This window comes from Balaenoptera physalus, assembly GCF_965194825.1.
Source record: "Balaenoptera physalus genome assembly, chromosome: 6".
Taxonomy (NCBI): Eukaryota; Metazoa; Chordata; class Mammalia; order Artiodactyla; family Balaenopteridae; genus Balaenoptera; species Balaenoptera physalus.
Genome location: NC_138885.1, coordinates 120,243,033 through 120,261,066, shown reverse-complemented (window position 1 = coordinate 120,261,066; position 18,034 = coordinate 120,243,033). Strand labels below are relative to the sequence as shown.

The 18,034-nt window shown below is 50.6% G+C and overlaps 2 protein-coding genes across 4 annotated transcripts; one reads left to right on the top strand and one right to left on the bottom strand.

Moving 5' to 3' along the window:
* Positions 1-6,506: 6,506 nt before the first annotated feature.
* On the bottom strand, positions 6,507-11,696 carry RETREG2 (reticulophagy regulator family member 2). The gene is made up of 9 exons (XM_082466605.1): positions 11,407-11,696; positions 11,010-11,116; positions 10,253-10,283; positions 9,755-9,890; positions 9,265-9,349; positions 8,818-8,961; positions 8,562-8,656; positions 8,272-8,407; positions 6,507-8,015 (listed from the first exon to the last, which is right to left on the bottom strand). The coding sequence occupies exons 1-9, from the start codon at positions 11,685-11,687 to the stop codon at positions 7,402-7,404; spliced, it is 1,629 nt and encodes a 542-aa protein (XP_082322731.1). The 5' UTR covers positions 11,688-11,696; the 3' UTR covers positions 6,507-7,401.
* A 92-nt stretch (positions 11,697-11,788) lies between these two features.
* CNPPD1 (cyclin Pas1/PHO80 domain containing 1) lies at positions 11,789-17,936 on the top strand. Of its 3 annotated transcripts, none has more exons than XM_082466630.1 (9): positions 11,789-11,918; positions 13,265-13,352; positions 13,805-13,913; positions 14,452-14,533; positions 14,698-14,818; positions 14,904-15,032; positions 15,937-15,998; positions 16,371-16,488; positions 16,719-17,936. In XM_082466630.1, exons 1-9 carry the CDS (start codon positions 11,863-11,865, stop codon positions 17,262-17,264), a joined length of 1,311 nt encoding a protein of 436 aa, XP_082322756.1. In that variant the 5' UTR covers positions 11,789-11,862; the 3' UTR covers positions 17,265-17,936. The 3 variants fall into 3 exon arrangements, with proteins under 3 accessions (XP_082322756.1, XP_082322757.1, XP_082322758.1); XM_082466631.1 differs by having other exon boundaries at positions 11,915-12,361; XM_082466632.1 differs by lacking the exon at positions 11,789-11,918 and adding an exon at positions 12,684-12,995.
* Positions 17,937-18,034: the final 98 nt, after the last annotated feature.

Here is an 18,034-nt window from a genome sequence, read left to right as displayed (position 1 = left end):
AGTTCCCTCATGAATGATTTATATGTGCATATAGTCTATTTGAATGAGAATTTATAATATTTCTGCTCTGGACATTACCTGTGACATCTAGCACTCAGGCAGCTATTTTGTAACCATGAGTGGAGCCAAGCAGAGCCAACATGCTGAAGATGGCAGAGAAGAAAGATGGAAAAGATCCAGGGTCACTGATAAATTAACCAACCCGGGGATACCACATCTGGCTTCTTGTTATGTAAGAGAATAAATGTCCTTGTTAGCAATGTTTTCTACATTTTGCAACCCAAAGCTTCCTTTGTGATAAACCTGTTGTGGCAGCTCATCTAAATAAAAGTGAACATTTGATTCACCCAGATGGAACTTTTTGCTGGTGTATCGTCAACATATGATGGTGGCTCTGGTGGTAGCAGTGGAATGATCACTGAGTTTCCCAATCAACTTTAGAGATCCTCCCCTCACAGCTCTGGAAAGACTCCTGATACAGTGATATTATATTCTGCACATTAATATTCTGTTTACTTGTTTTTATCTTTATTTATTTATTTTTGTTTACTTGCTTTTAATTTTAAATTACTTCCAGGGCTTTATAAATCCTTTTATTTTGTTTTAATATATAGCTGTCTGATTTTAAATATTTTTTCATGTTAAACTATAATCATTTCATTTTAAGAATTTTATTTATTCATTTTTTTCCTCTCTACATTCATGGCTTTAGAGTGGTAGGCTTCCAGTTTTTTGGAACCTTGTGTGGAACAGACTAAACAAAGAGAAACACTGCCTCTTTCCCCGCTCCCACTCCACAAATGCTCAGATAACCAAAAGCTTACAGAACCCTAAAAATAAAATCTTGGAAGTTCTCTCTTGAACATGAGCCAGAATGTTTTAACTGTCAGACACCCCAAAGACCACAAGAGAGAACAAAGCCCTCACAGTCTCCCTTGTCTCAGGCAAAACTTTTCCTGACTGATGGGTAATAGTCCAGATTAAGCTATGCATGCTGATCAGCAGCCTAGGAGCTTCCCACGATGCAAAAGGATGATGAACAGACCAAAGCCACTACCTCCTGCTACATAGTGTGGATGTAGGTTCCTTGCTTCCGAACAAGGGAATAAAGAACATTGAGAGAAATCCAGTAACACTTTCCACATTGAACAAGCTGTGTCAGAAGATACCAACTAGCAATTGAGCATTGCTTAAGTCTCTTTTATTGTAGACCAACAAAGCACACGCAGACCTGCTAAGCAGCTTTGTGCTTCAGCTGTGGGAAGCTGAGCTGCAGCCTCCCACAGGAAAAGGAGAAATGGGCTCCTCTACAAATCAGCAGGTGCAGTCACGGCCAGACACCTCTTATCTCAGCTTCAGCAGGTTTAAAGCAGACAAGGTCAACATGAGGATGCCAGCAAGGATGTCTCGGGCCCAATTCTAATCAAATATTAGTTTAATGATATCTGTTTAGTTTAGTGGTTTTCCTCCTCCTCAAATGACTCTTAGAGAAACAGTGCATACTGAAAGGGAAAGAAAAACCGTTTTGCTAACTGTCCTGTCCTACTATTACTCATCTCTTAGTTTATTTAATCCCCCATGAAAACCTTTTGAAGTGGATATTATGTATTCCCCTTTTGAAGATAAGAAAACTGAGATTGAGAGAGATGAAGTTACTTGCTTTTGGAGATGGGATCTGGACCCAGGTTTGTGCATTGCCTTAAGTGCCATGTTCTTTCATTATACAACATTGCCTCCCCCAAATCGACTCAATAACCTCCTCAGCAACTGAAAAGAAGAATACTAAGTGGTGGTTTTCTCAGAGTGTGGAAAATCCCAAATCTCTCCATGGGTTATCAATAATCAAACACCCTTTCAGAGCAAGGTACTATTTAAATATCTAAATATTACTATTTAAATAACCAGGTGTGGAAGCTCTTTGATTGGAACTGACTTCAGACCCCAGGAGATCAGAAGACCAGCATGGCTCTGCCTTCATTGAGGTCTGCCTTGCTTTCTCAGGTACGTGATATACAATCTTTGTGACAATATTCAGTCACTTGTCCTGAAGTGCCCTAGCTCTCCTGTGGATTAATTATAGACCTAGTTTAGGCGCATAGTTCAAATTCATATGATTTTATAGGTTACACAGTGATTTCACATGTATCTGATTCAACCCACTAAATATTGACCAAGTCTTGTCAGATGTTATACAAGGCCCTGGGCATAGAGGTGAATAACTTATGGCCTCTACCCTGTAGTTGTTCAATGTCCAGAAGGGGAAGGGGATAGTGGGGGAGAGGGTGCTACTGGCATCTAATGGGTGGAGGCCAAGGAAGATGCAGCTAAACATTCAACAATGAACAGGACAGCCCCTATCACCACCAACAAATAATTATCTGGCTCAAGGGGCTTCCCTGGTGGCGCAGTGGCTAAGAATCCACCTGCCAACACAGGGGACACGGATGGGTTCGAGCCCTGGTCCGGGAAGATCCTACATGCCGCGGAGCAACTAAGCCTGTGGGCCAAAACTACTGAGCCTGTGCTCTAGAGCCCGCGAGCCACAACTACTGAAGCCCACATGCCACAACTACTGAAGCCTGCACACCTAGAGCCCGTGCTCCTCAACAAGAGAAGCCATTGCAATGAGAAGCCCTCACACTTTGGGCAAGCCATTTTACCTCACTAAGCCTCAATTTCCTCATCTGTAAAATGGGGAAGGGGTCTTACATCCAAACATGATGGTGAAGATTACAAAAATGATACATGTAAAGCACTTAGATCTACGACTAACATATACTAAATAATCTAACATATGTGTATTGTTAGTTGTTTAACTGTGTATATTATTCATTATTACTAAATTTGTTCATTTTCCATGTGTTGATACATTGTCTTTATTTTTTATAATGGGTAGATTGCCAGTCCAAATTCTTGAATATAATTTCCAGATAAGCTTGGTGTCGTGGTTTTAAAATATGTCCACAAGGGAATTCCCTGGTGGTCTAGTGATTAGAACTAGTGGTTTCACTGCCGTGACCCGGGTTCAATTCCTAGTCAGGGAAGTAAGATCCACAAGCGGTGCAGCCAAAATAAAAAGTCCACAAATTTTTTTCTACTTTTCCCTTAAAGAGCTTGGGCTGGACTCAGTGACTTGCTTCTAATGTATAGAGTACGGTGGAAGTGATAGAGTGTGACTTTTGACACTAGGTCATAAAAAGCACTATGGCTTTCTTCTTGCTCTCTCTTGGACCACTTGCTCTAGGGAAGGAGCTGTCATGTCGTGATGACACTCAAGCAGCCATAGGAAGAGGTCAGTGTGATGAGGAACTGAGGCCTCTTGTCAACAGCTATCTATCCATATACACATACACCTCTGTACTCCATACACCGTACTCATATGAAGATTCTCCATGATATGTGGAAAAACAGCAGTATACTGAGGGAGCACTAGGAGAGCAGGTCTGCTGTGGGGGGGGTGGGTGGGTGATGTGGAACATCAGGGAAGGCTTCGAAAATGGAACGTGGTCTGAAGTACATCTTAAAAGACAAGTGAAATGTTTAGCAACTGGAGGGATGAGGGGTGTGGGTGTAGAGCAGGGGTGGAGGAGGGCAGTGCAGCTGAGCCAAGGAAAGAATTTGTCTGGGGTTTGATGCTGTAGTGTAAAAAGCAAGACAGGGCAAGGGCAGATCTCAGAAGGCTTCTTTTTTTTTCATAAATTAATTGAAATTATTTTCTTAAATATTTATTTATTTGGTTGTGTTGGGTATTAGTTGTGGCATGCGAACTCTTAGTTGCGGCATGCACGTGGGATCTAGTTCCCAGACCAGGGATCAAAACTGGGCCTCCTGCATTGGGAGCGCAGTCTTACCCACTGAGCCACCAGGGAAGTCCCTCAGAAGGCTTGTTAACCATATCAGGAAGCTTGAATGATACCTTGTAGGAGGAGAGCCTTGATTACTATTAAATAGCAGAAAGCTCATCCAATTTGTATTTTTAACTTATTTAGCTACTTTTTTGGGCATAAATTTCGGTGGGGGACAAGAGTGTGGGCAGGGCAGCTGTTGCATTGGGCCAGGTGAGAGATGAGGAGGCTGTGAATCAGGGCTGTGAGGGGGGTGAATGAAGAAATAATTAGGACATCAAATTAGCAGCAACCCGGGATTGACTGGGTGTGGGATGAGAGAAAAGCAGGCCTTCAGAGTTGGTGGTGACGACAAGCATGATAGTAAACACAGAAAAAGCCTATCTGTGTAGGGGAGTAGTGGGGTGGAATGCAGAGTGGAAAGAGCATGGGTTCAGTTTTTGTTATGTTGAGCAGAAGGTGCTCGTGGGACATTCCAGTGGAGATGCTTAGTCGGAAGTTCTGGGAAAAGAGCTAAGACTTAGAAGTCATCAGCATATGAGTGGAAACTAAATGGGTGAACAAGTGAAATTGCCCAGGCAGACTGCAAAGAAAAAGTGAGCCAGTAATAGACCCAGTGAAAAACCAACATTTAAGGGAGGAGGAGGAAGTCCAAGAGACTTTAGTTGGACACGAAAAGCAAAACAACATGGTGATATATTGTCCTTGCATGATGGAAAATTCTTATACTCTCTGTCCTTGATCTTTGTACTTTTAAAGATCATTTAAATCTGTTTTGCAATATCCCTGACCAGAAAAACAAATTCTGCCTACATTATTATTAATCAAACTCTTCTCAAAGATTTAATTTCTGCCCTCTGCAGTGCTACAGATAACCCTGCAAAGTTTGACGGCAGCTAATGTGACTTACTTCAGCATTCCCTTCTTGGCTTGAACATTGTTACTTCACAGTTCCCCATACGCTCCATGTGATGACATTTTCAGCCTTCATCTCTGGTGATCCTCTTCTGGGCACTCTGCTATTTGCCAACTTGTCCACAAGCATAGCAAGCCATCCTCCGGAAGTAGTCTAACTTGTGCACAGTACACTCTAGGTATTATATTCTTTCCAGTAGTGCAGCCTAAAATTAAGTTTAGGAGCAGCAACATTACACTATTAGCTGTTTGAATGTGTAGTTAACTAAAGTGCACTGCCATCCCCCTGCAAACATAAACATGTAACCAACCCTTTTCCCCCCAGCCTGTACTTCGTTTTTTTCTTTAGCCTAACTGTAGGTTTCACATTTCTGCTCATTTTTCTTTCACTCATATGAAAAACTTTCTTCTTGTCTCTTTCATCCTGGGGCAGGAAATGGCCAGGATACCTGATAATAAAAAGTTGTAGACAAACATATAGCAACCATCAGACCAAGGCAAGTGTCAAGAATGGACTCTCCTGGAACTCCAAACATATGGTTAATGTTTTGACCCAACTACAGGCTTCTGGCTCTATCTTCAAGCTGCAAGTTTAACAAGGAAATAGTTTATGGGTGGGGCAGACGGCAGCCATTGTTTTTCTGATTAATTCTACTTTTCCTGAATTGCCTGTTTGATGATTATAACTGTTTTCTCATTCTCTTCAGAAATTTCTAGATGATTACAAGTTCTTATTCCTTCAGTGACAAAAGACAGGGAGGGCCATTGAAACCCTGAGTCTTTCAGGCAAATGTAAAACAAATGGAAAAGAAAAATTTCTCACACGCTTAAGAGAGATGCAGCATAGAAGTCAACCTCAAAAAGCCAGACAGCATTGCCATATGGTGTCTCCAGCTGAAGGCCGAGGATGTGAACTCATAAAAAAGGCCATCTGCCCAGTTCTGGGCTTTCCTTTAACGTTGTTCTCCCCCAAAGAGCAAGGATTGTTAAGAGACCACTCTTTGTGAAGCTGAGATAGTACGCAGATTGGTTCTCTATCATTCCCACGCCCTGAGCATCTTCCCATTCACGCCCTATTAATGGACAGGGGCTTCCTGTTCCAGGGTGATTGCTGGAGCCAAACTGCTTGGGTTTGGATTCTGGCTCCACCATGTACTAAGGCCGTGGCCTTGTGAAAGTCAACATCTGTAAAATGAAATAACAGTATCTATTATCTCAGGGTGATGAGAGAAAAACATGAGTTAATATAAATCACCTAGAGGAGTGCCAAGCACATATCCTGCATTCAATTAGCACTGGACACCATCTCTTTAATGTTCCTGGGCCTGGAATCAGTTTTAATACAGGTATAGGTCCTGCTTGTTTGGTTCTCCCAGGATAGATAAATGAGGACCAAAGGAGTTAATTGTCAGCATGTAGATGGGTAAGGACTTCTTAAGAAAACAGTGTTAAGGTTGTGGGCAACACTGTAGAAAACAATTGTTATGATCCCAAATTTCTACTGACTGGGAAGCCAAAGCAATTTCCTTCTGCATACAATTTATTTGTACGTGCTCCATCTCACCAAGCATATCACACCATCAGAGAACATGGCTAAGGGCAGGTTATGTCAGGGTTATCCTTGCTTCTTGCCTTGTTTTGCACGAAGGTAAATAAACAGCCAGGAGCAAGATGGGGGACAACGAAATAAGGGCAGAGCACAGAGTGAGGGAGATAGCTCACAGTGAGGCAGGCAGGCAGCAGCAGTTCTAGCCATCAATACTTTATTGTTCCAGTCCACACCTGCACAGATGTTACTGTCCACTTCCTGACCCTAGTAGGGGGTCCCACCACACTTGGACCATGGCCCAGAGAAGCAGGTCTCCTTATTCCTCCCTAAGGTAGTTAAGAAAGCCCCTCGCCCCACAAGACAGAGCTCCTGCTCACTAACGTCGTGCTGGCGCGTGTGCTGTGGGATCCCTGCTCCCATCCTGCATTGGGAAAGGCTGGGATGAACCAGGGCAAAGGTGCAGTGGAGGTTACACGGGCTACAGCGACTAAGTGCGTAACTACTGACCTGACCCACCACCCCGGGCTTCGTCTGCACCTCCCAGACAGGAGCCTCCCTAAAGCTTAGCCGGGGCCTGCTGGGAAGGAGGAGCTGGCAAAGAGTGGGGATCGAGCTGCTAAGGACAGGACACAGCAGGGAAATAAAGCAGAGAGGAGCGTGGGACAGGAGAGAAAAATGATAAAGTGCCTGGACTAAACAACCGAGTGGGACACGAGGACAGAGCAGCACAGGTCCCTGAGGATAGGAGGAAAAAGAAAGGGACAGACCACCAGGGCTTGGGGCGTCGTGGAATGAGACTAGAGTTGAGGCAGGGAAGCAAGTGGGAAGGACTCTCCTAGCCCTGTTCACATCCACTAACCCAAATGTAAAATTATTTACAAGCTTAAAACCAATCCCAGTACTGTACCAGGCCCAGGACAGCAGGCAGGCAGGCAGGCAGGCAGGCAGGCAGGCAGGTGGAGGGCGGACTGGCTCCGTCTGATAGCCAGCTTCCCCACATATTGCTCCTCCCCAGGGCAGTAGGGAAAGGAGGAAACAGTGACATCCCTAGCCAAGAAGCCCTACTGTGCCTGCAACTCCTTCCCCTGGGGTTCATGGCTCTGCCGTGGCCTGAGCCTCTTGGGCTGACTGTACCAGAGATGGGGTATTGGGCCCTAGGGGTGGAGCATCAGCGGGCTCTGGGAATGTCTCTGGCCCCAACCCGAGCTCTGCATTCAGCTGCTCCAGCTCCCCCTGATCCAGCAATTCGAAGTCCTCAGTGGTGAGTGCCTCTTCCTCCTCGGGGGCAGGCAGGGGCTGGGGTGAGTCCTGGGGAAGAGGCGGGAGTACTGAGGGGGAAGGGGCCGGGTCATTTTCAGCAAGGCAAAGTAGTGGTGACAGGGTGCTAGGTGGAGTGATGAGATCACCACTCACTGCCTCTGGGCTCAGTGTCTCCACTGGTCCTCCAGGGGAGAGCATCACTCCATCTGTGGGAGACCCTGCCCCATTGAAGTGCGTGTTCACAAAGTGAAGGGGGGATGAGAGCCGAAGCAAGGTTTCCTTGGATGCCACATCTTCTTCCTCCTCCAAGTCCAAGTCTTGCCTTGAGAGGGCCTGAAGGGAGCCCAGCAGGTCTTCGGGAGGGGCCAGGTCTGTCTCCTCTCCCTCCCCCAGCTCCCGAGTCAGGGCCTCCTCTGGCTCACTTGGCAGGCTCTGCTGGTCCAAATCTGGGCAGAAAACAAAGGGCCAGGAATGGGCCTGCTGTGCTGAGTAGCTGCAACAGGCCGATCAGTTCGAGGTTGAGAACTCAAGACATGGAATGCTGGGGCAGGCCTTAGGCATTAAGGTCTTTCAGGAGTCTGGAGTAGAACTAGAGGATCAGCTCCCCACAGAAAACACTTATGGGGGCAACTGCCAGAGAGCACAGCCAGCATCCCACAACAGGGAACAGGAAGCTTGGAGGGGACAAAGGACTTCCCATACCCTCCGACACGTCAGTTAGTTGTGGAGTCGTTGCCCGGGATACAGAGAAGCCACCGCTTTCCAAAATAGAAGCCTCCTCATCTGACAGCTCTGAGTCTGTAATGGCCAAAGCCAGTGCTGTTTTCTTCACATCCACCTGCAGGAGAACCAGGATGAACGCCACAGGCAAGGGGGTAAGAGAGCCCACTTTCCGGGAGCATCCCTGCCCCACCACCAACCCCCACCCCCTGGAGAGGTGGCTGCTCTAAAGCAGAGCAGTTCTCCCCCAGCCCACCTCCCCTGGACCTCACCACTGGGGAGAAGCCAGCCAGTTCTGCCTCGCTCTCACTCTCTGTCTCTGCCAGTGGCTCATCACCTCCGGGGGGTGCATTCTTCCCCTGCCGCTCTAGAGAACCAAGAACAGCTGGGCAGTGACCAAGCAGGAACAGTGGTGGGGGACAAACACTGCCAAAGGTATGGAAAGTATCTAAATCCCAGGGCATTTCACAAGCTACAAGCCAAGGTCCTCCCCAATTCCCCCCTTTCTGGGTCATGGGATCCCCTTACTCCTCTTGTCGTGTTTGTGATGCAGGGCATCAGCTTCCGCCTTCATGCTGTAGTCCAGCTGCATGAGCAGGGGCTCCAGACGAGTGTACATCCTCTGGATCAGTTCATGATAAACCACCAGGGGCCACAGCAGGATACTCAGCACTGGGGGTTAGAGTGTCCACTCAGAGATCCCTAAGCCTATTTCCCAAGGGCCCTCATTCAACTGATGCTTAAACAGAAAAGGCTGAAGGAAGACAAAGTCCCTTCCTGAGGCTGTTCCAACTTCTTCCCACATCCACTGCCCTCCCCAGATGACTATTCCACTGTTACTAATACTACAGCATCCCCTGGAGGTCTCTGTAAATGGGTAACTGGGCAGACAGTGTACCATCCGCCCCTGGGTCAGTCCATGGAAAGAAAACAAAGACAGGGCTTTGGAAAGGGGAGAGGTCAGACCCTACTCACAGACAATGTAGGAAATCATAATCCCCGGAACATAGTGTCCCAGCACAGCCAGCACAGCACAGCCAGAGCAGACGCGAGCACAGAACTGCAGAGGAGAACACAAGATCTAAGAACTGTAGGCTGAGGTATGCGCTCCACTTATCTGGGTAAGAAATATTACTGCTCAGCTGGTGGAAGGAGGCATATGCCCTCTAGGAATGCGGTGATCCAGTTTAGTCAAGAGGATGCCCAGGACCACCAACTAGGAAGTTTGTAATAAACACTGCCAAACACCTATAATTCAAACTGGTCTCTCTCGGCAAGAAAGTGTCAGAACGGCAGAAGCTTATTCTGCCTCCTGTACCAGACTCCTAGCTGTAAATCTTGCCTCAAGAAGGCACCAGGCCTTATCCTTCAGTCTCCAGCTGGGGAGTTCGAGTCACTCCTCCCCATCCCCCGCCTCTATTTCTCCACAGCTTAGAGAACTGTTGTGTGATGTGGGGGAGGTTACCTGAGCTGGATTCTGCCTCTTGTACTGCAGCAGCTCCTGCAGGTGAATCTGGAAGGTGAGCCAGCTCTCAGCCAGGTATCTGCACAACTCGGGCACACTCAGCAGGTGCGGCCGGGCGCCTGACCCCGCACCCTCACTGGGGAGACATGACACGACCCCTGGAGGCCTCAGACACCAGCTTCCAAATAGGCACTCAAATCCCTCTGAGAATGCCAATGAGCTCTTTAGTCTAAGGAAGTGGACAACCCCACCTCCCAGAGGGAGGACGTCCGGGTCCTGGGGAACAAAGCCCAGAGCTCCCAACCCTTTGCCTGAAAGGAGCAAGCACACAAACACCTATGCAAGAACCTGGGACCAAGCTTGTTACCAGTGCATTCACTATGCTGGGGTCTGTGCCTGCAGAAGCTGCAGTACTGCTATGCACTGTGGCGGTGAGACACTGGCACCAAAGCAAGACAGGGATTGGGCATTTGTCTTCAAGGGGTGGCCTGCACTCACCTGTCAGAGTGTGGCTCCTCTGGGGATGATGCTTTAGAGAGAAAAGGGAAACAAGTTATTGAGGTGTAGAGCTCTGGGAAACACTCCCCAAGCCAGAAACAGCTGCCCTTCCTCTGCAGTCCCAGAGTGCTTTTTTGAAATGCCATTTGCAGGAAGTATTACATTGTTATTGTCGTTTGTATGTCTGTCTCCTTCTTTAGACTTTACCCTTTTCCACAATGGGAACGACATCTTATTCACGTTTACACCCCAAACAACTCACACACAGCCTGACACCTAGTTACTCCAACATGTCAATTAAGTGAATATGCGGACAACAAAAAACACAGGAAGAGCTAATGTTCCTATAGTTCCTACCATATATGAAGCCCTACCACAGGCACATAAAGTGTATTCACTCCTTTATTCTCCACTTCCTTATGAAATAAGTTTTACAGTTCCTGTTTTATAGTTGAGGAAACAGGCAAATGCAAATCAGAGATCGAGTGACTTTTCCAAGGTCACATACAGGGTAAATGGGAGAGCAGGCAATGGAACCCAGGCCATCTGGCTGCAGAGTCCGCAGTCTTAACTACTACACACACAATAACATTAATTTTGAGAAAGGGGAAATTATATTTCCCATCTGGGGAAGTAGTCGTGCTTTGGGAGGCAGGTGGCCTGCTGTACGCTCCCCTCACCATTCAACCCAGCCAGGTGAGTCAGGCACAAAACAAGTGCTCAACGGGGCTTGCTGAACGAATTAAGTAACACTCACCTGGAATGTCAGGGAGGAAGCGAGGCTGCCAGAGATCCAACAGAAAATAGGCCAAAAGTGAGATGCTGAGTAGGAAGAAGGGCCGTAGGGAGGAGGAAGACAGCAACCTTAGGGAGAGACAGGCACCTCAGCGGTGAGTGGGTGAGAGAGGCTCCCACATCCATCGCAAAGGCGGAAAGGCGCCCACTGATGGGGGAATGGGTACCTCCAGGCCTAACTCGACACCAGAAAACAGAGAAATGGGGCAACCCAGGCGGATGACGACCTTTAAAACCCAGCTGATGGGTCAGTCCCCCAGGACAAGCATCTTCCCCAGAAAGAGGAATGGTACTCCGGGCTCTCCCGCCCCCGCTCTCCCGCGCAGCCCGGCCCCGCCCCCCTCCTCCGCGGCCCTCACCAGAAGAGGCCGTTGAGCGCGGCCGCCGTGACCAGGCTGTGCAGCGGCTTCTCCCACACCAGCAGCCGCTGCGCTGCCGCCAGCACCGCCTCCCAGCCGCGGAGCCGCAGCCACAGAGCCGTGGCCAGGCGTCCCACCGCCTCGGCCGTGGCAGCCTCCTCCTCCGCCTCGCCGGTGGCCTCACCCATGCCTAGGCTCAGGCCCAGGCCGAGGCCCAGGCCCAGCCCCGAGCCCCCACCTGCGCCGGTGTTACCAGCGCCACCGCCACCGCCACTCGCCATAGCCCCGCCGCAGCCGCCGCCCGAGCCCGCGAGGAGCCAGGGCTGCGCGGCCGCCGCCGGGGGCGCGTCAGGCGGAAGGGGGCGCCCGCAGCGGAGAGGGCCGCTGGGGCCGCGGACGGGCGTCACGTGACGGCGGAGCGACGAATCTGTCACGTGACACGCCCTAACCGCCGAGATGGGGCGGCCCGAGCCTGCGCCCAGGGGGATGCCGGTCACCCTGCTCCTACGCAGGTTCGTGTTTTGGCTGCGCTGAGTGGTGTCTGCCTCTTTCGGACGGAAGGACGGAAATCTCCGCGTTTACCCACCCCAGCCAATTTTCTTCTCCCTGTGTAGTCAGGGCGGCTAGGGAGGCTGGTCTTGGCCCGGTATTTCTGGTGTGATGCGGCCGATAGGGTCAGGGAGTGGGCTTCAGATGCCCAGTATCCCCCGAGAGACCTGCTTCTGCTCTGGTAGGGCGGCGACCGTCCCTTTACGCAACCCTCGACGGTACTAGTCCTCCCAGTTCCCTCTCCTCAGCGAATAAACAAACAGCAGCGCGTGACTCGACAGACTCAAAAACAGCTTCAGCTATTCAGAGAAGTAGTTTCCTTCCCATCTTTCTGTAAACTCTCCCACCTTTACGCGTGGAAAACTCTTTCCAGTCCCTTGCTTAAGCAAGAGATTGGGGTCTGGGGGTGAGTTTAAAAATACAACCCTGTTTAGGTGTTGTTTACTCTTTGGGGGGCATGTTAACACCATTTATTGAGGCTTAAAACGTAACAAGCGTTTTGTGTTTCCTTGAGATCATTTAATCTCTGCAATAATCCTACAAAATACGTGTTTAATTAGGTCTAAAATTCCAAGCTGTACAAAAGGAAGATATACAGCAAAAAGTGCCCTTGCCTTTTGTACACAAGTCACTACTGTTAAATTTTTGTGTACTCTTACTGACGCTTTTTTATGTATAATTCTGTGTGTGCGTATTATCTCCTCTTTAAAAAAACAATTGCGAGCAACTCCCTGTCCCGAGTCTTTGTTTTATTTACATCGGTATGAAAAGGTGAGCCGGGCTCGTTCATCCTTAGTGCGCCATGGTCCCCTAAGAATTGTTCCGATTTCTCAGACGAGGGCACGCTGGGGCTCAGCGATACCAGGAATAATAGCCCGGCTCCTTCCCGGCGGTCGGGGCCGGCGGCTCGGGCCAGCGGGCGGCAGAAGTGTCGGTCGCTGACTGGCCAGCTGCGCCCCCGCGGCCTCTAAACGCAGGGCAGACTCGCGGCGCGGCAAAGGCACAGCACGCGCCTCGAAGCCGGGTCTCCTCTCTACAGGGTGAGGTGGGCGCCCTGGCCCTTGAGCTCCATGCCCCGAGTCCGGAGCCCAGATCCCGGGGCCGGGAGCCCGGAGCCCCGCCCGGAGCGGAACAGGAAGAGGCTCCCGCCTGCCCGGCCCCGCCTGCCGCCTCTGGCCAGTGGCGGGGGGGTGCTCCACCGGCGAGGGTGGGGGTCCGCTTGAGGGAGGCCGACGGGCAGGTGCACAGGCGCTCAGGGGCGGTTCTGCGGCCCCCTTACAATTCGTTCCCGTTCCTTCCACCTTCGCAGGGCGGCGGCTGGCGGCGCGATGGACCTGGCCGGGCTCCTGCTGGACGAAGAAGGCACATTCTCCCTCACCGGCTTCCAGGACTTCACGGTGAGCGTGCGGCCCGCCCCCTCCCCTGCCTCCCCGCGCTTGGAGTCGGGACTCCGGGCGCTCCTGTCGGGGCCCGAGCGGGGCCGCGAGCTCGCCTGATGGCTCTGCCAGGGAACCAGGCGGTAGTCGCTCTAACCGTGCCTACTCGAGGCCCTGGCTGCTTGGGCCCCGGGGGTGAGCCGCGGGGTACAGGACTATGGAGTAAGGAGGTGGCCAGCCGGGGCCCTTCTCAGAGAACTTCTCCTCCAGAGCCCTCAGCGAGGAGGATTCCACCCCCTGTGGACAGACTGCTGTTGGCAAACAGTCCGGAGAATGCAGGGCTGGGTGGGGCATGGGCCCCGCTAGCGGTGAGGCAGGCCTCTCGCCCAGCACCCCCCTTCCAGCCTGGCGCCACGATCTCCATCATACTCTTCCCTGCCCTTCGCACTCCACCACCCTCCTGCCCTGTTCAGTTCCTCCCAGGACACCAGAAGCTGAGTGCCCGGATCCGAAGGAGACTCTACTATGGCTGGGACTGGGAAGCTGATTGTAGCCTGGAAGAGCTCTCCAGCCCTGTGGCAGGTTAGACAGTGTTGTGCGAATGGGCCAACGAGAAGCCTGAAAATGGAGTTGTCAGTGGTCACCAAAATGACTCTGGGTGTACCCTGGGAACTGCACTGTCTCTTCATAGCTAGTGCATTTGATTGGTGTAAGCACTAGGTTTGTACTTCACTTTTTTTAAAAGTCTAGATGAGGAAACATGGCTGTTTTACAAGTCTATGTTATTCTTGATTTGTATACCAGAAACTTTAAATTTTCCGAGGATACATGTCATATATTTCTGAAACAACACATGTGTAACTTTTCAAATGAATTAGAGTAAAGAACAAATCTAGATAATTTCAGGTGACAGGAAATAAGCCTTCCTGCTGGAAGGAGCTGAAATTCAAACCTGGAATGGGCTTTTCATCTCAGTGTGGGAGAATTCGATGTCTATTTTGTTATTATGGTTCTGCCCCCAAGGCCTCAGATAATACAGTTTTGGGTCTTCTGCTGATAACAGTGGGGACAACTTTGGATGAGTTGTTTGCTCACTCTGTTTTCCTTCTGCCCCCTGCAGACATTGCTGTGGAACTGCTCCAGAAGGCAGCCCCCAGTCCTATTCGCAGGCTCCAGAAGAAATATGTAGCCCATGTGTCCCGGTGAGTCTGCAATTGAGAGAGACGGAGTGACAGTGTTTTGGCCCTAGAGAGAGGGAAATGGTTATCTCTAAGGAGAAGTTGTAAAGATACAGGGATGAGCATCATAAGAGTTACAAGAGCTGAAAGACCCTTGGGTTTAATTACTAATCCTTTTCGCCACCCAGGGAGGCATGCATTTCCCCGTGTGCTATGATGCTAGCTCTGGTGTACATTGAGCGGCTCCGGCATCGAAACCCAGACTACCTACAGCATGTGTCGTCGTCTGACTTGTTCCTGATCTCCATGGTAAGATGCCCTCTTCCCTTCATCCCTCTGGTGAGCCAGGAGCCCCGTGTGAGCTCTACTGACACCACCTCTGGTTCCTCTGCAGATGGTGGCCAGTAAGTACCTCTATGATGAAGGGGAGGAGGAGGAAGTCTTCAATGATGAATGGGGAACTGCTGGGGGTGTGGCCGTGCCCACTCTCAATGCCCTGGAGAGGGGCTTCCTGAGTGCCATGGTGAGTAACTATTCTCTCTCGCTCTGTTTTCCTGGCCCATCTTTATGTTCCTTTCACCCTTTGTCTTTTATCTCCCAGCTTTCTGTTGTCTCTTCATTTCTCTTTTTGCTTGTCCTCCCTGTGTCTTCCCTTGTTACTGTCTTCCCTTCTAGCTTTTCTGGAATAAGCACACCCTTTGGAGGTTCCTGGTATGGTGAAGCCAGAAATGGAGCATCCCTCATCACCAGTCTTCCAGACACCACAGGGGACGCTCTGAGTCAGAGCTTATCTTACTGGGCTCTGATTATTTGCTTCCAGACTTTGTCTGTTCTTAGGTTCTGGGCTCCCTATGAGTATGGACCATCCTCAAGAATACTTTTTCCCCTTGCTTTTAATGGAGGCTGCAATATGAAACCAGATATGTAGTGACTAAATAAGTTAATACGTAAAAGCTTTTGGAACAGGACTTCCCTGGTGGTGCAGTGGTTAAGAATCCACCTGCCAACGCAGGGGACATGGGTTCGAGCCCTGGTCCAGGAAGATCCCACGTGCCGCAGAGCAACTAAGCCCGTGAGCCACAACTACTGAGCCTGCGTGCCCAGAGCCCATGTTCCACAACAAAGAGAAGGCACCGCTATGAGAAGCCCATGCATTGCAACGAAGAGTAGCCCCTGCTCGCCGCAACTAGAGAAAGCCTGCGTGCAGCAACGAAGACCCAATGCAGCCAAAAATAAATACATAAATGGATTTATTTTTTTAAAAAAATAATAAAATAAAATAAAAGCTTTTGGAACAGTATCTGGCACACAGTAAGAGCCAAGTGTTACCCGTAGCAGTGGTTGTACTTGCTCCTCTGGGTCTGGTTATTAATTGACTGTGACTCATATCCAAGCCTGGTTCGACGCTCTTCTCTTCCTACCCACAGGATTGGCGTCTCTACACTGACCCTCGGGAGATCTTTGAGGTGCTGAGCTGGCTGGAGAGCTGGTAGGTTCTAGGAGTTGGGAAGAGGGGCTTGAGGGATTTGGGGGCTGAGGCTTCAGCCATAGGAGCTAAACAGAGATGAGGGTCTGTGTAACTGGGGGAGAGAGAAGACGGGAAAAAGAATCGCCCAAGGTAGTGGTTCCCAAAGCTGTCTGTGGTCCTCTTTGTAATAACCTTTGGGAGGGCGGGAGAAGCTTATTTAAAATACAGATCTTGGTCTCATTCTCAGTTTCTGGATCAACGGGTAGTCTAGGAATCTGTACATTTAACAAGTTCCCTAGTGTTTCCTGGTGGGTCCCCAGGGGAAAGAGGGTGCCAGTGGGCCAGCTGCAGGAGGGTTGCAGACTCTCTCTGTCTTTTCTCCTCTTTCTGCAGCGTGGCTGAGCAGCAGGGGCGCCGGCGGGGCTGGTACACCTATACAGACCTGTGTGTGCTGCTGGAGCAGCCTGCCTGGCAACTGGCCCTGGGCTCCCTCTGCCAGCGGCTGGCAAAGGTGAGGAGGGGTCAGGAAGGATAGGGAGCTTGAGCCGGCTGCGGTGTAGGGTGGGATGATGTAAAGCAAATAAGGAAAGGCTCAGGAGATGAGGTTTGGGAGTAGATGGTGATAGAGAGCTCTCACTTGAGTACAGATGTTCAGAAATAAGGGGTGGGTGTGTTAAAGACTGAAGTGGGGTTGGGGGAAGGGGATTTGGGCACTGATCTTTCTTAATCCCTCTTCTGCAGTTGTCCTGCCTGTTAGCTATGGCATATGTGAGCAGTGTGGCCCTGGCTGTGGCATCGATGGCCGTAATACACCAGTCCTTGGGGCTGTCCTGCAGCCCCCCACCTGGCCCCCCAGACCTTGGACTGGCCTCCAGGTGCCTTTTGGAACCCTGCATACCTGCTTCGGTGCCACGGTGCCTGCCGTCTCCTGCTAACGTCTCCAGCTGCCTGGAAGTCGACGTAGGGCTGCGTCCACTCCGGGGCAGTCTTCTGGCCTCACTGACTCCACCACCATTGCCTCCCCCAGCTCCTCCTGCTCCTCCCACTCTTCTCCACAACTGCCCCCTTTGCCAAAAGCTCCAGAAAGACTCCCCAACCTGCCGTACCTGCCACCACCCCAACCATACCGTCCCCACTGGGCCCCCCAGCCTCTGGTACCACTCCCATGGCCTGGCTCCCCCCTGGCCTTGGAGCCCGATGCCCCCGCTGCTCCCACAGCCCCAGCAGTGTTCCCTCTTCGGCATCATGGAACTGGCCCGCCTTAGGTCTTTCATTTTTCCAGGCTAGGTAGGGTTCTGGGGAATGCATTAAGAGGATTTGGGAGTCCCTGAGAACCTGGAGGAGCAAAGCATGATCTGGGTTCTTGGCTGGTCCCCTGTCCTCCTGAGTGATGGAGCTTATGGGCGTTGTGGGGCAGAAGGACTGAAGGTCACTTGCTCTTCCGTCCCTCAGTGGCTGGCTGCTTGGCCAGGGCAGTGGTGGTGCCGGGAGAAGCTTCAGCTCAGCGACCAGGGGCGTGTCACAGGTGGACAGGGGAGGAGCCCCTGTCCCTCCATTTCCCCTGGGCTCTTTTAGACTTTTGCTTTTGAGTTTCCTAGGATGGGGTGAGGGAGGGAGGAAACATTGGCCATGGTCTGTGTGATGTCCCTGATGCAGGAGAGGCAGGGACTGACAGGGCCACCCACGGTGGGAGCTGCTGTGGGCAGGCGGGGTGAGGGGGGAAACCCTCTCCACACCCATCCCTGGGACTTAGTCTAGAAGAGCCAGGGACTGCTGTGACCTGCAACCTTGCCCTTTCGTCTTCCACCCTTCTCTTCTTAGTCTCCTGCTCCTGGGCTTCCCTCTCTTCTGGTTCCTCTCCCAGGTGTTCTCTTCACAGGCCTCTCTGGCCACTGCTTTGTATCTGGGTTTTTCACGCTTTTTGTAGAACCAAGATTTCAATAAACAGTTTCAGTTGCGTGGCTTGGACTCTTCCTTCTGTAGCAGCCCTCGAAGAACTCTCCTCCCCATATCTACCTTCTTAGCCTCCCTACTCCCTGATCCCATCATCTTGCAAC

Coding starts and splice junctions, on each gene's coding strand:
- RETREG2 (XM_082466605.1), bottom strand. CDS start 11,687: ATGGCGAGTGGCGGTGGCGGTGGCGCTGGTAACACCGGCGCAGGTGGG. Junction 10,284..11,009: donor CTTCCTCCCTGACATTCCAG/GTGAGTGTTACT, acceptor TTCTCTCTAAAG/CATCATCCCCAGAGGAGCCA. Junction 8,962..9,264: donor TATGATTTCCTACATTGTCT/GTGAGTAGGGTC, acceptor TCTAACCCCCAG/TGCTGAGTATCCTGCTGTGG.
- CNPPD1 (XM_082466630.1), top strand. CDS start 11,863: ATGGGGCGGCCCGAGCCTGCGCCCAGGGGGATGCCGGTCACCCTGCTC. Junction 13,353..13,804: donor CCGGCTTCCAGGACTTCACG/GTGAGCGTGCGG, acceptor TGCCCTGTTCAG/TTCCTCCCAGGACACCAGAA. Junction 16,489..16,718: donor TCTGCCAGCGGCTGGCAAAG/GTGAGGAGGGGT, acceptor CCTCTTCTGCAG/TTGTCCTGCCTGTTAGCTAT.